This window comes from Peromyscus maniculatus, chromosome 22, assembly GCF_049852395.1.
Source record: "Peromyscus maniculatus bairdii isolate BWxNUB_F1_BW_parent chromosome 22, HU_Pman_BW_mat_3.1, whole genome shotgun sequence".
Classification (NCBI taxonomy): Eukaryota; Metazoa; Chordata; class Mammalia; order Rodentia; family Cricetidae; genus Peromyscus; species Peromyscus maniculatus.
This window is the reverse complement of record NC_134873.1, coordinates 49,333,163-49,351,341: the sequence shown is the minus strand read 5'-3', so window position 1 is coordinate 49,351,341 and position 18,179 is coordinate 49,333,163. Positions and strand designations below refer to the sequence as shown.

The following is an 18,179-nucleotide window of genomic DNA, read 5'->3' as shown; positions in this document are numbered from 1 at the left end:
TTAGTTATGGAGATTATATACTGAAAAATTTTAGTGTGTGTGTGTGTGTGTGTGTGTGTGTGTGTGTGTGTGTGTGTGTGTGTGTGTGTTGGCCTCTGTGTTGTGCCTGGTGGTAAGAGGGCTTTGAATCCTCTGGAACAGGAGTTACAGCTGGTGGTAAGCCACCATGTAGGTGCTGGAAACTGAACTTAGTCCTCTGCAAAAGCATCCAGTACTCATACCACTGAACCTCTCTTCAGTCCCTGAAAAAGTGATTTTTAAATGAATTTTCCCTGCAAATTGTTTTAATTTTTAAATTCATATAGAGAGTGTATTAGTTACTTTTCTGTTGTTTTCATAAAATACCATGACCAAGCAACTTAAAAGGAAGTACTGAATTGGACTTAGAGTTCTGGAGGGTTAGCGTCCACGATGGTGGCAGGACCAGCTGAGAGCTCACACCTTGAACTCATGGAGACTCAGCTGCCTTTCCCTCTCATCAAGTCAAATACTAGGATTAAGGGTGTATACCATCACAGTGACTCTAAAAAAAATAGTGTGTAGTGTGTGTGTGTAAGTGTATTTGTGCGTGTGTGGGTGTGTGCAGGTGCATATGCACATCTGTGCATATTTGTGTGTTGAGGCCAAAAGTTGACATCAGTATCTTTCTATCACTTCCCCACTTACTTTTTGAGACAGATCATCCTAGTGCTGGGATTACAGGCACACACAGCTACACTCAGCTTCTACATTTGCCTTTGCAGAGGGTGCCAAGGACTCAAACTCAGGTCCTGTTGCTGTACAGCAAACACATTCCCAAGAGAGCCATCTCCCCAGCCCTTTTGGGGGAGGATCTACATTTTATATTTCTAGTGATGGCTCTGCTTCTTATCCACCTTCTTGGATTCTTTGCTGGTTTGGTTATGTGTGAGGTGGTGGAGGGGATGAGTCTGTGTGTGAGATGTGCAAGTGTGTGCTGCACATGCATGCTTTCCTGTATGGGGACACAGGTGTGTGCAGGTGCATGTGAACATGTATGCACGTGTATTCAGAGACTCAGAATGGATGGCTGGAGTCATCTTCAGTTGCTCTCCATCTTGTACATTGAGGCAGGATCCCCAGCAGAATCCAGAGCTTGCCACTCCTGCTAATCTGTCTAGCCAGCTTGCTCCAGGGATTTCCTGCCTGGGCCTCTGGAATGCTGGGAAGCTGAACTGCATTCTGGTCCTTACATTTGCATAGCAAGTGCGTACCCAATGAGCCATCTCTCCAGCCCCTTTGCTGACACTGCTCATTGCCCTGGTACTCTTAAAAGAGTTCCTTCAATGTCATTGTCTCCTGTCAGGTGATTGACAGATTTTCCCAGTCTACCAGGAAGGGAGTATTGTGGCTAAATCTAATCCTGGGCATATGATAAAATCTTCCCTTAATCATGGAATTGCACTATTTTTTCTTTAGACTGCTGTAAAAATTAATTAAATATAAACAGCTAAAATATCATTTTGAAAATTCTGATCCAATTATAGATAGCATCTTAAGTTGGTAAAGATTTACCCCCATTTTTAAAATCGCAGATTTAAAGATAGTTTCTCCTTAGTTAGGTGAACAGTTGTAAATGCCCATGATCTATTAATCGGACTGATTTTGAGGTAGGAGCGAGGGCTGCTATGGCTATAGCACAGGATGGTCACAGTTCATAGCAGTCCACCTGAGTGCTACGGTTCCTAGACATGCCCATCACAGCCAACTTAGGAATTGGCGGCTCTCCCTCCTCCCTCCTTCCTTCCCTCCTCCCTTCCCTCCCCTCTTCCCTCCTTTCTTAGACACAAGATGTCATATAGCCCAGGCTGTCGTCCTTCAGCTTGCTCTGTAGTAACTGAGTTACCTTGAACTTCGGATTCTCCTGCCTCTACCATGCCTGCTTTATACCAAGTTGGGTGTGGAACCCGGGGCTTCGGGCATGCTATGCAAATACCCTACACGCTGAGCCACATCCCCAGCCCCATGAGTTGATTTTTTAAATTAATTTTATTTTTCATGAGTGGCTTGTTTTGAATACATTGATTTTACTGGCAACATGTGGATTTGAGGGGACACAAGGGGGCTGCTTTCGCATTTAGAGTCTCATTAAAGATTTCAATGCTTAATCCACTCCGCAGTTCTCCTAGCGTTAGCGCGAAGAGCTCTGTGGTGTAATGCTGGAAGGAATTACACTGTGAAGTCTGAAGTAGACGTCCTGGCTTTGAACCTCAGTGTTCCCACTTGGCCAGTTGCATGACCAAAGCAAGTTTTCACTCCTGTTTGCTTCTTTTTTCTTATTTGCAACATGGGAACAGTATTGGTTTTCACTTTACGAATGCTGTGAGAGTTGAGTGTGCTAGTATCAGACCATTTAGAACTGTGCCCGGCTACTATGGTATTAAGTTTACACTTAAATTAGTGCTGGAATTCATTATGAAGGACACAGTACTGTCTGTTTGTAAAGTAGATTTGTTGTGCAGCTCGTGCTTTTAAAATATTTCTGTCTGATTGAAATAAACAATAAACTAAATGTCTTTTTATACAATTTTTTTCATGATCATTTTTCTTCTTCTTTTAGGCACGGAATGTTAACACTGGAGAATTAGCAGCAATTAAAGTGATAAAATTGGAACCAGGTAAATTATTTGAAATTTGATGTTTCTTATTGCTAGAAAGTCATTGGATATCATAGAATAATTTCATTTTTTTATATTTTGATGTTTTGAAATGGTCCTTGTAGCTCAGGTTGACCTTGAACCATTGATCTTCCTACCTCAGCATTCTAAGTCCTGAAGTCACAGGCCTCTACCATCATACAGCTAAAGCTTTTTTTAATAATGTTTGATTATCATTCTTCTACTCTCTCAGTGTTTTTTTGGGGAAGAGAGACAGCTGTCTCTCCCTTCTGCCTGTCTGAGCCCAGCGTAAGCTCTGCTCAGTTGGTAACTGTGGGAAGGAGAGGCAGTCCTGAGGGGACTGACTTCAGAACTCCCTGGACTAAGTGACAAAGTTATGCTGGTGTAGTTATTTCCAGGTAGCATTGCCCTGTTGTGAGGGGCCAGTGCAGTCCAGTGAGGAGAACTGGGCTGACATTTGGGAAGCTGTGGTCTGCTCTTTGTCTCCTGTCCTCTTGCTCTGGCTCCTGAGTTTCTCAGCCGATCTCAGCAGATCCTAACACCTGTGTGTCACTAATATCTAGTATCCCTTCTGGTTTGAGCAGCTCATTATGAAGCCTCTTAGGACCTCTCTGTGTGTTTTGTCTGCTCTAACTGTGTTCTCCTTTGGGTTCCCCACATCCTAAAACCCACGTCTTTCTGCGCTAACTCCTCATGCACATCTTCTCTCAGAACCTTCCCCTTCTCTCCTTCCTGCAGTAGGTAAGCAATTATGCTGATGTGTGGACTTGGCCCACAGCACTTTATGTTTCAGCTCCAGAATGAACAGAACTCTATTCAGAGACTTTATTTTCAGGGATGGGCCAGCTTTTCCCGTGAACTATCAGATAATAGTCTAGACTTCGCAAGCTGAAATATAACACAACATTCTGAGCTGCAAAGCCAAGACACCTTCTGTTAGGCTTGGCCTACCCTTGACTTAGCTCATTCTTAGAAGTGTCATGAAAATGAAATTTGAAGGCTGTATTGATTGATTGTGATTAAATACAGGAGAATACCATGAGCACAGAACACATTTTCAGTTCGATACAGTTAAAGATTCTCTATCATGTAATTACCTTCTAATATCACCAGTAGAATCTCTTTGCTTTTCTCTACTATTGGATTTGTTTGAAGTTGGTGAAATCGGGAGTACAATTGAGGATTTTTCATCAGGCTTTTAGTTTTTAATCAGGAGTAGAAGTTACTTGATGAAATGGCTGTGAATCCAAAATCCCCTGGACTTGAGGTCGCTCTCCCACATCGACTGAGTGTCTTCAGAAGCTTCTGCAGCTGAGGGACCAGGCCTGCTGGAGCTCTTGCGGTGGCCAGAGTGTCATCCTAGCCTTGCTCTTCCTTTTCCAGATTTTAATGAAATGTGTTTTCTCAGCTCTGAATTTACAATCTATTCAGTACATCTTAACATCTCCTTTAAAAAAAAAATCAACCTGGAGACTTAGAACCCTTCATTAACTCAGGGTTTTCTGATGTGTGTGATGATTGATTTGTGATACTGTTGATCTCAAACACTACTGTGTATCAGAAGATACACAGTTAAAGAACAGAGAATCATTCATGTCGCACTGCTCATATTTCTTTGTTCCTATCTTGGGGGAAATGTTTGCTTGTTGCTCAGTTCACCTGGGCGATTGAATCACAGACTCTGAAAACAGCCGTTCTCCTGCTAATCTGGACTTGGTCCCCTTGCCTGAGCTTTCAGGGTCTTGGTTTTCTCACCTCTAAGGAGGGATAGTAATAAATAGTAGCTTCAGTTTCAGAATGTTGTGGGAGTTTAGCAGGGCATGTCTAAAGCGCTCGTAGTAAAGCCCGGCATTCCACACTGAGAACTTACTGTAGGAAATGGCTGCTGTGTACACTGTCCTGCGCTTCCCAAGGCATGACCAGCCGTGCTTTGGCAGTTCCTGGTCACCCATCCCCCCCACACACACCCCGAACATCAGATCATTTCTACCCTTAATATTTCAGTGTATAGAGGGAATAAAAAATGAAAACATGCCGGGCGGTGGTGGCGCACATCTTTAATCCCAGCACTTGGTAGGCAGAGGCAGGCGGATCTGAGTTCGAGGACAGCCTGGGCTACCAAGTGAGTTCCAGGAAAGGCGCAAAGCTACACAGAGAAACCCTGTCTCCGAAAACCAAAAAAAGAAAACACAAGCCCCAGACCAGAACCTTTGTGTGAGACAGCGCTGCCTCTCTGGAACTTGTTGAGTTCTTTGCTTTTTTTTGTTTTTTTATTTTTGTTGTTGTTTGGTGTTTGTTTGTTTGTTTGTTTTTTGAGATGGGGTCTCCCTATGTAGTTCAGGCTGTCCTGGAACTCACTATATACACCAGGCTGGCCTCAAACTCACAGAGATCTGCCTGCCTCTGCCTCCAGAGTGCTGGGATTAAAGACTTGTGCCATCATGCCCGGCCCTGGTCCTTTCTTGGAAGGTACCTGTGCATTTGCCCTAATGACTCACAGCCGTGCTTTTGTGTCTAGCCACACAACGCGCACGTGAGGGCTCGGCGCAGCGTTACTCACGATGCCCCTACAGTGGAGTCATTGTCACCGGTGAACAAATGGACAGAATGTGTCACATACAGACAGTAGGAAGGTCATTGCTAACGTGTGCTCCAACAGACTCAAACAGCGCTAAAGGCAAGGAGCCAGCCACGGGAGACGAGATGTTCAGAGAAGGGATAACGTGGGTTAGTGAGCTAGGATTACTGCTGGTGGGTAGATTAACAGTGAGTGGACCTGAGGAGTCTCACACGCAGAGTTACCTGTCCTAAAACTGATTTCTAGTTATGGTTGCAAGCTTAAATTTCCTTAAAACATTATGAATTTTACATCTGGAATGAAGGGCCTGATTGTTTTTAATATGCCTTTTAAAAGTATAAAGGGGTAGCCGGGCGTTGGTGGTGCACGCCTTTAATCCCAGCACTCGGGAGGCAGAGCCAGGCGGATCTCTGTGAGTTTGAGGCCAGCCTGGGCTACCAAGTGAGTTCCAGGAAAGGCACAAAGCTACACAGAGAAACCCTGTCTCGAAAAACCAAAAAAAAAAAGAAAAAGTATAAAGGGGCTAGAAAACTGACTCAGTCTTGCACTATCTGCATAACCATGAGGATCCAAATTCAAATGCCCAATAGCCACCTAACAAGCCTGGTGTGACCCTGGCCTGTAACTCCATATGGAGCACAGAGATAGGAGAATCCCTGGGCTTCCTGGGCTTCTGCCTTGTTCCAGCTTCAGTGAGAGACCCTGAGGGACTAAGAGCATCATAATGTACCAGAAAAAACCGTGTCCTCCTCTGGTCTCTGCGTGTGTGCACAGGCTGGGACAATTTCCCCCCCACCCAACGTCACACACAGAATTTCTTTAAAGTGTTGAGTGCATAACCAATCGACAGCTGACAGCATTGATAACAGTCTCTTAGTGATAAAGTCCCCACATGGGAAATAGCCGACGTGTTTTAACTGTCATTTATGTTTGTAGGGTTCTCTTTGGGGTTTTTTGCAATTTTTTTTGAAGAAGCTAAATAATTTGCCCTGTAATTTCCCCTCAGGATGGACTAGGCTAGCTGCCTCCCAGCATCATTTAATATGTTGTGAATTCTTAGCTGTGAAAACTGAAGAATCAGGTCTGGCTCAATGTGGGGAAAGGATTGTCTTCATGGGTAGTGAAGTATTCACAACATTTCAGAGTCCTGGTGGTCAGTCTCCTTTGTAAAAATAAAACTTAAGTCTGAAATAGTCAAAGGCAAAGTGATAGACTTCAAGAATTTGTACTTTGTTTTGGTTATTTCTTTCTCTTTAAATAGCTGGTAACTATTTTGAAACTGAAGCTGAATGAAAACGAGATATTTTGGCAAAACTGTTGAAATGAAGGGTCAGTCGAAAGTATCTCACTGTGACTGCTTATGTTGTTCCTGTGACTTTAATTTATATTTCCCTTTCTCCAGTGGTGTTTGCTTAACTATAAGTCTGTACTTTTTTATTTAAATTGCAAAACCAATTTTGATCATTGTTATCAAAGCAGAAAAATAGAATTAAAGCAGAAGCAGAAATTAAAGTTGTTCATCATTCTGACTTGTAGAACCACTGTCAGCTTCCTTATTTTCTCCAGATTGTTTGACACTTATGTAGAAATACCAAACATAGACATGATTCCATTTACACTGAACCAAACAGGTTGTGAAGAGCTGGTCAAAGATGAGGGATAGGCAAGATGATACTGTGGGTCAGCTTACTTTGTTAGCATACCACTGCACCAGGAAACAAGGATTGTGAAGAATAAATACAGTAGAGATGCATGTGATAGACAGTCCTGAGAGCTCCGACATGGCCCTACAGAGGTGACTCACTTGATGGTCAGCAGTGTGAGTAATCTTCCTGCTGCAAACATCAGGCTGCGTGGGGAAAGACAGCATCACACTCAGCAGCAGGTCTAAGTTCTGTAAGAAAAGATGATCTCTGGTACCTTGCCTGTACATCGCATTCCTTTTTGCCGCAGTTCTGGGAATCAAGCCAAGGGCCTTGCACATGACCAGGCAAGAGCTCTGTCACTGGCCAGTGTCCTCAGCCAGGCTCCATTTCTGACTGTGTTCTCACAGTGGTAGGCCTGGCCTTGCCCGCCACAGAGAGCAAACGTGTGTGTGTTGTGGATGTACTAGGCTCATTGTATGTCTCCGACCTTCATTTGGGAAGTGTGTCATGGGTATTTTTCCATGTTACTGCCTCTCCACTGTCATCTTTTACTTTTCAAAAAATGTTTTAAGTTCATGGATGTTTTGCCTACGTTCATGTCTTTGAACTACATGTGTGTAGTGGCCTGTGGCAGCCAGAAGAGGACATTGGAGTGCCTGGAACTGGAGTTACAAATGATTGGTAGCCACCACGTGGGTGCTGGGAACCAAACCCAGGTCCTCTGAAAGAGCAGCAAGTTCTCTTTATACAAAGCCATTTTTCTAGTCCTTGGCCAAGCCATTAGTTTTTTTTTTTTTGTGGCGGGGGGAGGGGGCTTGTTTTGTTTTGGGGGGATTGTTTGTTTTCTGGTCTGAAACAAGGTCTCACTATGTAGACCAGGCTGACCTGGAATTCATAGAGCTCTGCCTGCCTCTGGCACCTGAATGCTGGGATTAAAGGCGTGCGCCACCACGCCTGGCTATGAGGGTACACTCTGTTTTGTATGAGTGCTTCTGTCATTGTGTCAGAGCTGATTGATGGCCATTTGTGTGGTAGGGTTCTGGGAAGATGTATCCTAGAAATAACACACACACACAGAGGATGTACTTAACATGGCCAGGATTTATTTGTGTTCTGTTTGTTTGTTTGTTTCTCTGTGTAGCCTTAGTTGTACTGGATCTCACTCTGTAGACCAGGCTGACCTCAAACTCACAGAAATAGGCCTGCCTCTGCCTTAAAGGCCTGTGCCACCGCCCTGCAGGATTTTTTTATTTATTTATTTTTTTTGTAAGCCTTTGTGAAAATTTAGTATAATCCTTATTGAGCAACGAATGTTAATTGCCATTCCTTTGGGACTAGAGATTGGCTATCTTCCTTTACCATATGTAACTTTTTGGCCTTGTATTTTGTGAAAAATCTGTTTGTGTCAATCATTTGGTTAGTATCTATTCATTGTCTACCCAGTGCCAGACATGGTACCTAAGGCAGATGAACCTGACCCTTGAGAAGCGTAGATTTTAGTTAACAGCGACACAGTAAGTGTGGAAATGTATGAACAGTAAGCTAATTTCACGATCCCAAATAAGATGTTAGGGTACTTCAACCAGTGTCATGGTGTCAGGAGACTGCTCAAAGCAATGGCATTGACCTGAGATTGGAATGATAGCACAGTCATAGGATACTCTTGGAGAAAGCCATTCCAGGTAGTCACAAGCAAGGACAGTGTTCTAAAGAAAGGACAGACATCAAGATAGAGGCAGAGATCACATAGAGAACAGGTCACTATGGCTCCATCAGTGGGAACCAGTTCCCGTTGGAATGAGATGAGCTTCCAAAACTAGGACTGGGTCACAGATGTCCCAAGGACTGTGATAGGACCCTATGAAAGGCTTTGAGGGCTGTCTGCCTGAGGAACAGGATCAGTAGGACCCGTAACCTGCTTTTGCTTTGTATGTGCTATGTGTCTTAGCATGCCCAGTGGACACGCATCTGTAGTTCCAGAAGTCAGGCTAGTGGCGCAGTTTCAAGATCCTCAGTATATAACTAGCTCTTAAAAAAGATATGGGGGTTGAAAAGTGTCCATACCTTGATAGTAAGTCTCTGTGCTGACGCAGTAAGGCAGATCAAGCCAAATTAAAAACAAAAGACCAGGTTTATTGGGCAGAACATTCCCAGGTGACCTTTCTGGCCCCCAGAGATGAGACAGAGAGAGGAGACCAGAAAAAAAAAAATCATATGACAGCTCTCCAGTAGGCAGTTTAAATGCCCTGTCGGTGAGGTCTTGGACAGCTCCCGGGAGGAGCTGCTGCGGGGGGGGGGGGGGGGGGGGGGACACGACACGCTTTCTGAGAGGGGAGGGGTTTAGGACGGGGAGGAGTGGGGCTAGGCATAGCTTCCACCCGAACATCCCAGCCTTCTTGGAAATATGGGTGCTGGTTCAAGTCTGGCTACTTCCTGCTGGCATGGGACCATGTGGGGAGTGGGAGTCGGGAGTCAGTGGGCTCGTGCTCAGTGGGAGCTGTGGGTGAAGAGGCGTTGGGTTAACTGCCATCCTGGAGACCTCAGGGGTCTTGTTTCCTGAGGAAGTGGAGAAGGCAAGTTGCTAGGAGAAAACATAAGTTATTATCGTCGGCCCTATGAACGGGACTAGCCATGGGGAGAGTAGAGGTTGCCATTAAGAAAGGAACAGAGATGTGCCCTGGTTGTACTGACAGAGACGAATGAGCAAGGCAGAAGAGCAGATAGGCCCTTCATTGGAACGTCTTGGAAAACCAGAGGGTGGAGGGTCCCAGTTGCTGGATAGACCATTTATCCTGAATAGGTGCCCACTTAGGCCTGGAGAGATGGTACCAGCATGGATGTCCCAGGAGCTTGGCAGCTGAGTGGGTGGTGAGGATCACAGTGTAGGGTTCTGTCCATCGGGGCTCTAGAGACTTAGGAGGTCTTGCTTGAGGGGTACTCAGTCTCCTGGACTCAGGGGCAGTTGGGTCCATTGGTATGGGGGCAGGGAGAGAGCGAACAGCATGTGAACAGAGAAGGGACCTCAGGAGGGAGAGGTAGGGTAGGTACCTGGACAGTGGAGGGGTCTGGGCTGGGAAGTGGTGATTGAAGAGGGAAGGCCTTCCATAAAGGAGCTCAAAAGGGCTTGGGCCTGTAGGAGAGTGGGGTCCCAGAGGCAGATAAGGGCCATGGGGAGAAGGGAGGGCCAAGATAACCTGGGTTTAATGGAGGGCTTGGTGAGTCGTTGTTTGATGAGTCTGTTGGCCTTCTCAATCCTTGTGGGTGGTGGGGGACATTGAACTTCCAGGAGATGTTGAGGGCTTCCGACATGAGCTTGATGACCCGGAAGTGAAGGCTGGCCTGTTGTCCATTTGAGTGGTCTGTAGCATGCCAGACCGAGGGATGATGTGTTCAAGGAGTACCTGAGCCACCACATCTGCTGTTTCCCTGGAGGTGGGAAATGCCTCTGTCCACTGGGTTCTAGCCCAACCGGTTGGGCCTTTGAGTCGGCCGTTTCTTTTCTGTCCAAACAACTAGACCCCACCGTGTGTGGATATCAGCCATGCTTGAGAGCCCTAGCAGAAGCTGAATTCACCCAGGAGGCCCTCAAGATGGCCCTGTTCCAGCCAATCACTGTACACTCCACCCACTGCCTCTCAGACCTTTTGAGTCATTCTCTCTCCCTCCTTGGGCCCTCACAGGACCAGGTCTTTCATTTACTGTGTCTAGAAAATCCCCACATTACCTTGGCCTCCAGCCCTGCTCCAGACCCTGCAGCCCTCCTCCTCCTCCCTTCCTCCTCCTCCTCCCTTCCTCCTCTGGTGTCCTCTCTCACTCCTGTGTGGGGTCCCGCCCGGCCTGTCCAACAGTCCTGAGTAGGGGAGTGAGGGTTGAGAAGAAACAGCTAAGAAAAACAGAGACATTAAAGAAAAGACAGAGACACAGGATAGGTTTGGGAGGGCTCTGAGTCAGTACCACAGCAGCCCCGAGTTTATTTCTCACAGCCTCTTTATACCTAAAGTAAGGGGGAGGGGCAAAAGACCTCCCCCTCTCAAGGACACCATGGTTCAAGGAGCAAACAAGCGTAAACACCTCCTTAATTCTCAAGACATCGTTGACCAAACATCCTGTTATTTGGCCTTGAAAAGCAAAATATCTAGTAGCCATGCCTTTGGCCAATCATCCTGTTATCCAGCCTTAAGAAGCAAAGACAAGCTTGAACTCTCTTGACTTTGAGTCAAGATGGAATTAAGCCACAAGCTGGAGTCACTGTGGGCTCCCACACTCCTGCCCAGAAGCTGAGGCCTTATGCTCACCCCAGCCTGATCTCCTAGACCAACTCCTCACAAACCCCCAACTCACCCTCTTCGTTGACAGAAGCTCTCTTATAGACAGATCAGGAAACTGCCAGGACATGTATGCAGTGGTCACTTCCACCAAAACAGTTGATGCGATCCACCTGCCGATGGGGACCTCTTCACAAAAGGCTGAATCACCTTGACTAGAGTGCTCCCGGTAGCCAAGGGTCAATGGGCTAACTAACATCTGTACTGACTCTAAATATGCCTTTCTGATAGCTCATACCCACTCTGTCCTTTGGAAGGAAAGAGACTTCCTCACTACCAAGGCCACTCCCATAGTTAATGGACCCCTTATGGCCAAGCTCTTGGGGGCTCTCCAGCTCCCCTCACCCCCAGAGGTAGCCCTAATCCACTGCCTGGGGCATCAGTTCTCCAAGGACCCGATGGCCTTAGGGAACACCAGGGCTGACTCAGTAGCCTAGAGCTGGCCTCCAGCTGCACTGGATCAATAAAACTGGGAGAAGAAAGGGTTGAGGTTAGGGCCCAAGGTTAATTCTGTTAGAGGTCTACTAGAGACGGAGAATTCAGCAAAGAAAGCTTGAGCATAAGCTGCCAGTCGTTCAGCTAGGACACAGACATGGTAAGTATTTTGTCAGACCCCAGGAGAGTCTTGACATAATGCTAAGAAGTATATGGATTACAGTGAGACTGAGGACCGACATTTGCTTTGGTAGATTTAGTAGCGGTCAGTGACTGAAGGAGCTGTAGAGAGAATGAGGGGAGAGGAAGTGGAGATGGCAGGAAAGAGTCTCCTCTCGAGGCCTCCTGTGAAAAGGGCGAGCAAGACGCGGAACATTAGCTAGGGAGGGACTTGTGATTTATGGTGGATTTTTCTAGGGTACACGATGCATCCCAAGAAGGTAAGAGTATGATGCTTATGCAGCTGGGTTGGTGGAACTGAAGAGGACATGAGTGCTGGTCAAGGTGGGGCCGTTTTCTTTTTGAACCCGTGAGATGCAGTTGCCAGCCCAGAATGAGAACGGCAGTATGTGCTGGCGGGTCAGTGACAGACACGTGTGAAACAGTGTGGAGAATGGGAGGTGGTGATCTTGTTTCTCCTTCCCCTTCCTAGTTATACGTGAGTGTATGGATGCATATATGAATTTATGAATCTCTGTATACTTTCTGACACTGATACATCTCCAGCGGAAATGCAGATATGGATATACATAAGTCTAGTACGTAGCTGTTGCTCATATACAAATGTGGAGACCTTAGCTATAAATGTCATTGTGTTGTGCTGTGTGTATGTGTGTTCGTACCACTGTGAGTGTACACACACACACACACACACACACACACACACACACACACACACGTGTTTTCTCCATGAGTGACGAGTGATAAAATGCAGGTTAGAGACAAGCACAGGGCTGGGTTGTAGTCTGGTCTGGAGCATGTGCTGTGGTACAGGATGGTCTTTGGGGCTCACATGGTCGTTGCTTATGACGTCGGAGCGTTTGGGTTGACCTTCGTTTTTCCCTGTCTGTGGCGGCTTGTTTTGTCAATGCCATCTGCTGTAAATTGGTAAAGGTTCATTGGCTTTTGCCTAAGATTTTCCTGGTTTTAGGGCTTCAAGTGCCGAGTTGCAGAGAAGATTCACCACCCTAGCTGTAGAACAAGTTACTCGTTTTATACCAGCTGTTTTTGCTGTGCACAAGTGTGGGTCAAAAGAATAGGAAGGAAAGATGCATGGATATGTTAAAGGTAAAATGCCAAGAATTGGGGAAACGCTGCAATACTGAGGGATTAAGACCCTTTCTGGTTAGTGTTAGAGTTTTCGGGAAGAAAACAGGATGTCCTAAAAGAACTCACTGTCTCTTCCTAACAAGTCATTGAGGAATGTGGCATCTTTTCCCCGTAAATGAGTCACCATTTTTTAGCATTAAAACTTCTTCACATTAAAGGGGGCATCGATAAGAATGTGGTGCCACAGGCCTCACTAGACTGTCATTCTATGAGGACAAACTTGATTTTCCACAAGATTCCCAGTGCCTGATAGACACTCAGTAAATACTTGCTAGATAAATCAAATTAATGAGGAAGATGTGAAAGATAGAGATGATTAGTTTAAGCCAGGACATTTGTTGCTACTAATAGCTAACATTTATTTAAACTTAATTTGTGCCAGCCACTGTTCTAAGTGAGCTACACGCATCGACTCATTTAATCCTTATGTTATTACCCTATTTTTTATAGTTAAGAAACCGGAGTCCCTTGCCCCGATTAATGTAGGGCGAGGATTTTGAGTCCTGGCAGTCCAATTCCACAGCTGGGCTCTGTCATCACTCTCTGGGGCAGTGGTTAAGAACACTTGTTCTTGCAGAAGACCTGGGTTCAGTTCCCAGGATCCACACAGTGGCTCACAACCATTTACAGTCCCAGTTTCAAAGGGACCCAGAGCCCTCTTCCAGCCTCTGCAGGCACCAGGAAGAGATGTGGTACACATAACATACATGCAGGCAAATACTCATGCAGATTAAAATAAAATAAATCTTTTAAAAAAACATGTTGATTTCTGACTTCCTAACTTCGTCCTCCATAAGAAGAGAGGACCTCGCCTTCACGTTGAGCCCAGGACTTGGCTTTGTTCTGAGCCTGACAGAGCACTGCTTTGTTTGGACTTCACCTCAGCTCCGCTCCTCTCCAGACAGTGCTAGCCTGGAATAACTGCCTTGTCCTGCGTTTGCTGAGATGGTCCAAGATTCCTCTGGTATGCGATCTCCCTCATTTGCAGTGCGTCAGAGAACCTGATTTTGTGAGATTAAAGGGCCGTTTCTTTGATCTTAAACTTGCCTGGGCTAGAACACTGCCAACTCTTGAGACCCAGCGTGAACAGAATGTAAGGACAGAGCAGGGTAAGCGCCTCCATTGAAGCTGGCTGGCAGCCCAGAGCTCGGCACATGGGCACTTGGACTCCATGCCCAGTGAAGGACAGGCTCAGGACCACCACGACCAAGTTCTCAGCACATGGGAGAGTTACTGTCCCAGAGGGACAGAGATAGAGGGAGCAGGGGAAGGGAACCAGGGAGAGAGGGCAGAGGAATTTGTCCCCAAGGGATAAGGACTGCCTCTGGACAGAGAGGAGACAGATGTGGCGCATAGGAAAATGGCGGTTTATAAAGGTACAAGGGGAACCCCTGTGTTAGGATGAGGTCTTTAATTTTAATTGGTCATGTTAATTAGGTGAGCCAAAGGGGGCTTCTGATTGCTGGACTTCAGTACTTTGATAGCTGGACCTTGGTGGTCAGCCTCAGGAGGAGGAAGTGGCCAGATAAGGGAACAGACCTTGGTGAGTAGCTTTAGGAATGTGATCTAACGGTTTAGCAAGGCAGAGGGAATGGGGGAGAAGGGCAAGGCCCGCCAGAGCCGCAGGCTCGAGTGCCCTGGTGTCCCTTCACTCAGATTCTGATAAGGGCATACTGTCTGCTACAAGGCTCTCAAGTCTTCCTTCAGTGACTTCAAGTCAGGCTTTCGGGTGCGTATGATCCCCTGTATCATTTGTAGCACGAGTGACTGAAGTGGGGTATAAATGCAGACTGAGAAGTGATTACGTAGCTATAGGAGTAAGTCTCCAAAATGAGAGCATTCGCCGCTTTCCAACCCAGCCCCGAATGCTGACAGTGATGACCAGGGAGGTTCCTGGGGTGGGCTGGGGTAGAGTTTTGTCCCTGTGGGAGAAGCGTGTATCAGAGTGCCGTGCAGAATCTAAAAGTGACAAGGCCCAGCAGGACTCCCCCGACTGCTCCCCAGAGTAGTGTCTGGTGAGCCGGCTTTGCTGTCAGCCTTCGGCGTTCCTTTTCTCTTTAGTGGCCGCTGAGGCACTCTGCCCTTTATGTTTCATCATAGAGGACAGGTCTCCAGGGAAAGGGCTCCTGGCCCCCGGGCACTGCAGCGGATCCCCGGCCACCGGTTGTTTGCTCTGCCCTGCCCTGTGTTTATTATCGTTGTGGAGAGAGTTGTCATTACATCACTTAGGATTCTGCTCGTCAAAGGGGGCCGGGCAGGGCCGGTGCTTAGCCACTGTACTGTGTTGGACCATGTTATGAACTCCAGGCTGACAATACTGGACAGGTTAGGTGTTTACCGCCTGAAATTAATGATGCTTAGAAATAAAATGACTGAAGATCTTTTATCTTATCTGCACTTTCTTTCTCTTTCTTAGCTGTGTGTGTCTGATCGGTGATCAGCTTCAAAAAATGTTTACTTATTAGTATTTTATTTATTTATTTATTTATTTATTTTTTTTTTTTTTGGTTTTTCGAGACAGGGTTTCTCTGTGTAGCTTTGCGCCTTTCCTGGAGCTCACTTGGTAGCCCAGGCTGGCCTCGAACTCACAGAGATCCGCCTGGCTCTGCCTCCCGAGTGCTGGGATTAAAGGCGTGCACCACCATCGCCCGGCAGTATTTTATTTTTAATGCTACAACATTGGGATGAGAAACCTCGTTTATGTTCTCTAGTCCATGTTTAAATTTTTCTGTGTTCGTAGGACCCTTTATTAGTAGTGCTGTAGATAGCCTGATATCCACCCTCGTAATGAATTTAGGTGTGAAATACAGTCTTGTTGCTGTAAGAATAATATCATACAACAGAGTTTATGGTTGTGTGTGATTGAAATTTGTACCCTTTGAACATCACTTCCCCACCCCCAGCCCTCTGCCAGTCTTCGGTAGTGACCATTCTATTTTTATTAGATTGGCTGTTGTAAATTCTTGGTGTAAGTTAGACTCATGTTGAACTTCCCTTTGTGTCACTGGCCTTTCCTTTAGCATCTGAACCTTCGGTTCCATTCCTGTTGAGGCTGTCAATGTCAACACCACAGTTCTCGTCTGAAAAGGAATAAGGGATAGTCTACTCTGGAGCCATTTTGAGTGACCATGTCCCAGGAACACAGATTTAGGTGACCCCAATTTCTGTGTTCCAACATGGAAGCAGCTTCACAGGGTTTTTATAGTTTCACAGAACAAAGAAAGCCATAAATCAAGGCAAGCTTAAAATGCATTGGTGGTGTCTTAGGGTTTCTATTGCTGTGAAGAGGCGCCATGACCATGACAACTCTTATAAAGGAAAACATTTCATTGGAGGACTTACAATTTCAGCAGTTTAGATCATTATCTTAATGGCTAATATGGCAGCGTGCAGGCAGACATGGTGCTGGAGGAGGAACTGAGTTCTACATCTTAATCCTCAGGCAACAGGAAGCAACTGTGTCTTCACTGAGTGTAGTTTGAACATAGGAGACCCCAAGCCCCACCCCCATAGTGCCACATTCCCTTCAACAAGGCCACATTTCTTACTTACAGTGCCACTCCCTTTGGGGGCCTTTTTTTTTTCTTTCAGACCACCACAGGTGGGTATATGCTATCTGATGACATTCTTAGCTATTGGATTGGTAGAAGCTACTGGTCTGCTAAGTCGGTAGATTCTAAAAGACTTTTACTTATTATCAAACTTTGTTAGTTTTAATACAGAATGGGGCAAGGATGTTCCAGAAGGCTAACGCTAGCCCAAGATAAGGTAATTAGCTTCCTAACCTGCAGAATCCCAGTCTCTCCACAGCAGTGAAAAGAAAGTCCAGTTGGTCCGTCAGTCTCGGCACAAAGATTCCTTGAGGAGTGTTTGATTGAAAGCCAGACATAGCTTCTTTTCAGGAATTTTCATTAACAAGGCACATGATAGTTTCCATGTATGACTGAATGATATTTCATCCTGTGTATGTGCCTCTGCGTGTGTGTGTGTGTGTGTGTGTGTGTGTGTGTGTGTGTGTGTGTGTAACATTGTGTATATATCCCACTTTCTTTAGCCATTTATTTGTCAGGGGATATTTGGGTTGTTGCTCCCTCAGTTATTGTGAACAGTACTGCAATGAACAGAAAGATGCAAATACTCTTTGATCCTGTTTCCAGTTCTTCTGAATATCAGAATTGTCTCCTATAGTGTTGTAGGGAGCCCATCAGAGATGGCCACTCAGACACAGTTTGTAGCAATTGAAAGTCTTTATTCCCGGCTGCTAGAACTACACTCAGGTATTTGGGTCGTAAATGTAGCTCAGGTGTCCATAGCACAGAGTTTTTGAAGGCAAAAATCACATCCTGGCAGCTCTCGGCAGCTGCAGCGTGATGGGGGCAGGCGGGGAGTGGGGGGGGAGTGTCGCAGAAGTCAGCAGTTTAACAGAAGCTAGCTGTGGCGTCTTGACTTCAGGGTCCTGGGATAGAGTTTGGTAGTTTTCCATGGAGTTCTCCATCAAGGAGATAAAATTTTTGATACGCCTGAAACAGCTTCAGCAAAAATACAAAATGGGGGAACCTCTGTGCTGTCTTGCCCTGTCACGCTCTCTACTGGATCTGTGGGCGTGGGTCAGATCGTTGACTTCGTCTGTTTTAGAGGGGCATAGTTGGTCCTAAGGACAAGTAGCGTAATTGAGTTTATTCTTTGTTTGATGTAACTGGCCATGCAATTGAGGATGCATGGTCCTATTGTTAGCAGGTCAGAATAAGAATCAACTACTGTCAGGCTAATGTTGGCAGTCAGGTGGTCAGCTGTGGGGACCAGATAAACAGAGACTAATACAAAAAAACCTGAGTGTAGTCCCAACCAGCTGGAATAAAAATTTTGATTTGGCTATAACTGGCAGAGTGGTCATCCCTTGTGAGCTCCCCATAACAATAGCAGCTGCACAATTTTATATGCTGACCAACCATGCCCAAGGGGTTCAATTTCTTGATATCCTCAGAAATACTTTTGTAATTGCAAATTTAAAAAATTAACAAATGAAAATTGTATATACTTATAGTTGAAATAAGATATTTGATCTTTGTGCATCTTGTGGAAATTGCATGCCCCATCATCTGGTGATATATTGTGTACCCTAATAAAATTTGCTGAAAGATCAGAGAGACAAGGAACAAGCCACTGCCACATCTTACCTCTAGGACTCCTCAGCCTGAAAACGCTCTCTAGCCGAAAGGGGCTTCTGGCG

General features: G+C 45.8%; 1 protein-coding gene across 7 annotated transcripts in view; it reads left to right on the top strand.

Annotated features, from left to right (window-relative positions):
• Map4k3 (mitogen-activated protein kinase kinase kinase kinase 3) overlaps nt 1-18,179 on the top strand; it is a 161,012-nt gene that overhangs the window by 51,768 nt on the left and 91,065 nt on the right. For all 7 annotated transcript variants that reach the window (XM_076558828.1, XM_076558829.1, XM_076558830.1 and 4 more), the window contains one exon: nt 2,579-2,636. Coding sequence is in view for 4 of the 7 variants with exons in the window: in XM_006988363.3 (XP_006988425.1) it covers nt 2,579-2,636 (58 nt within the window). In the remaining 3 variants the exon portion in view is untranslated. The remainder of the gene's footprint in view (nt 1-2,578; nt 2,637-18,179) is intronic.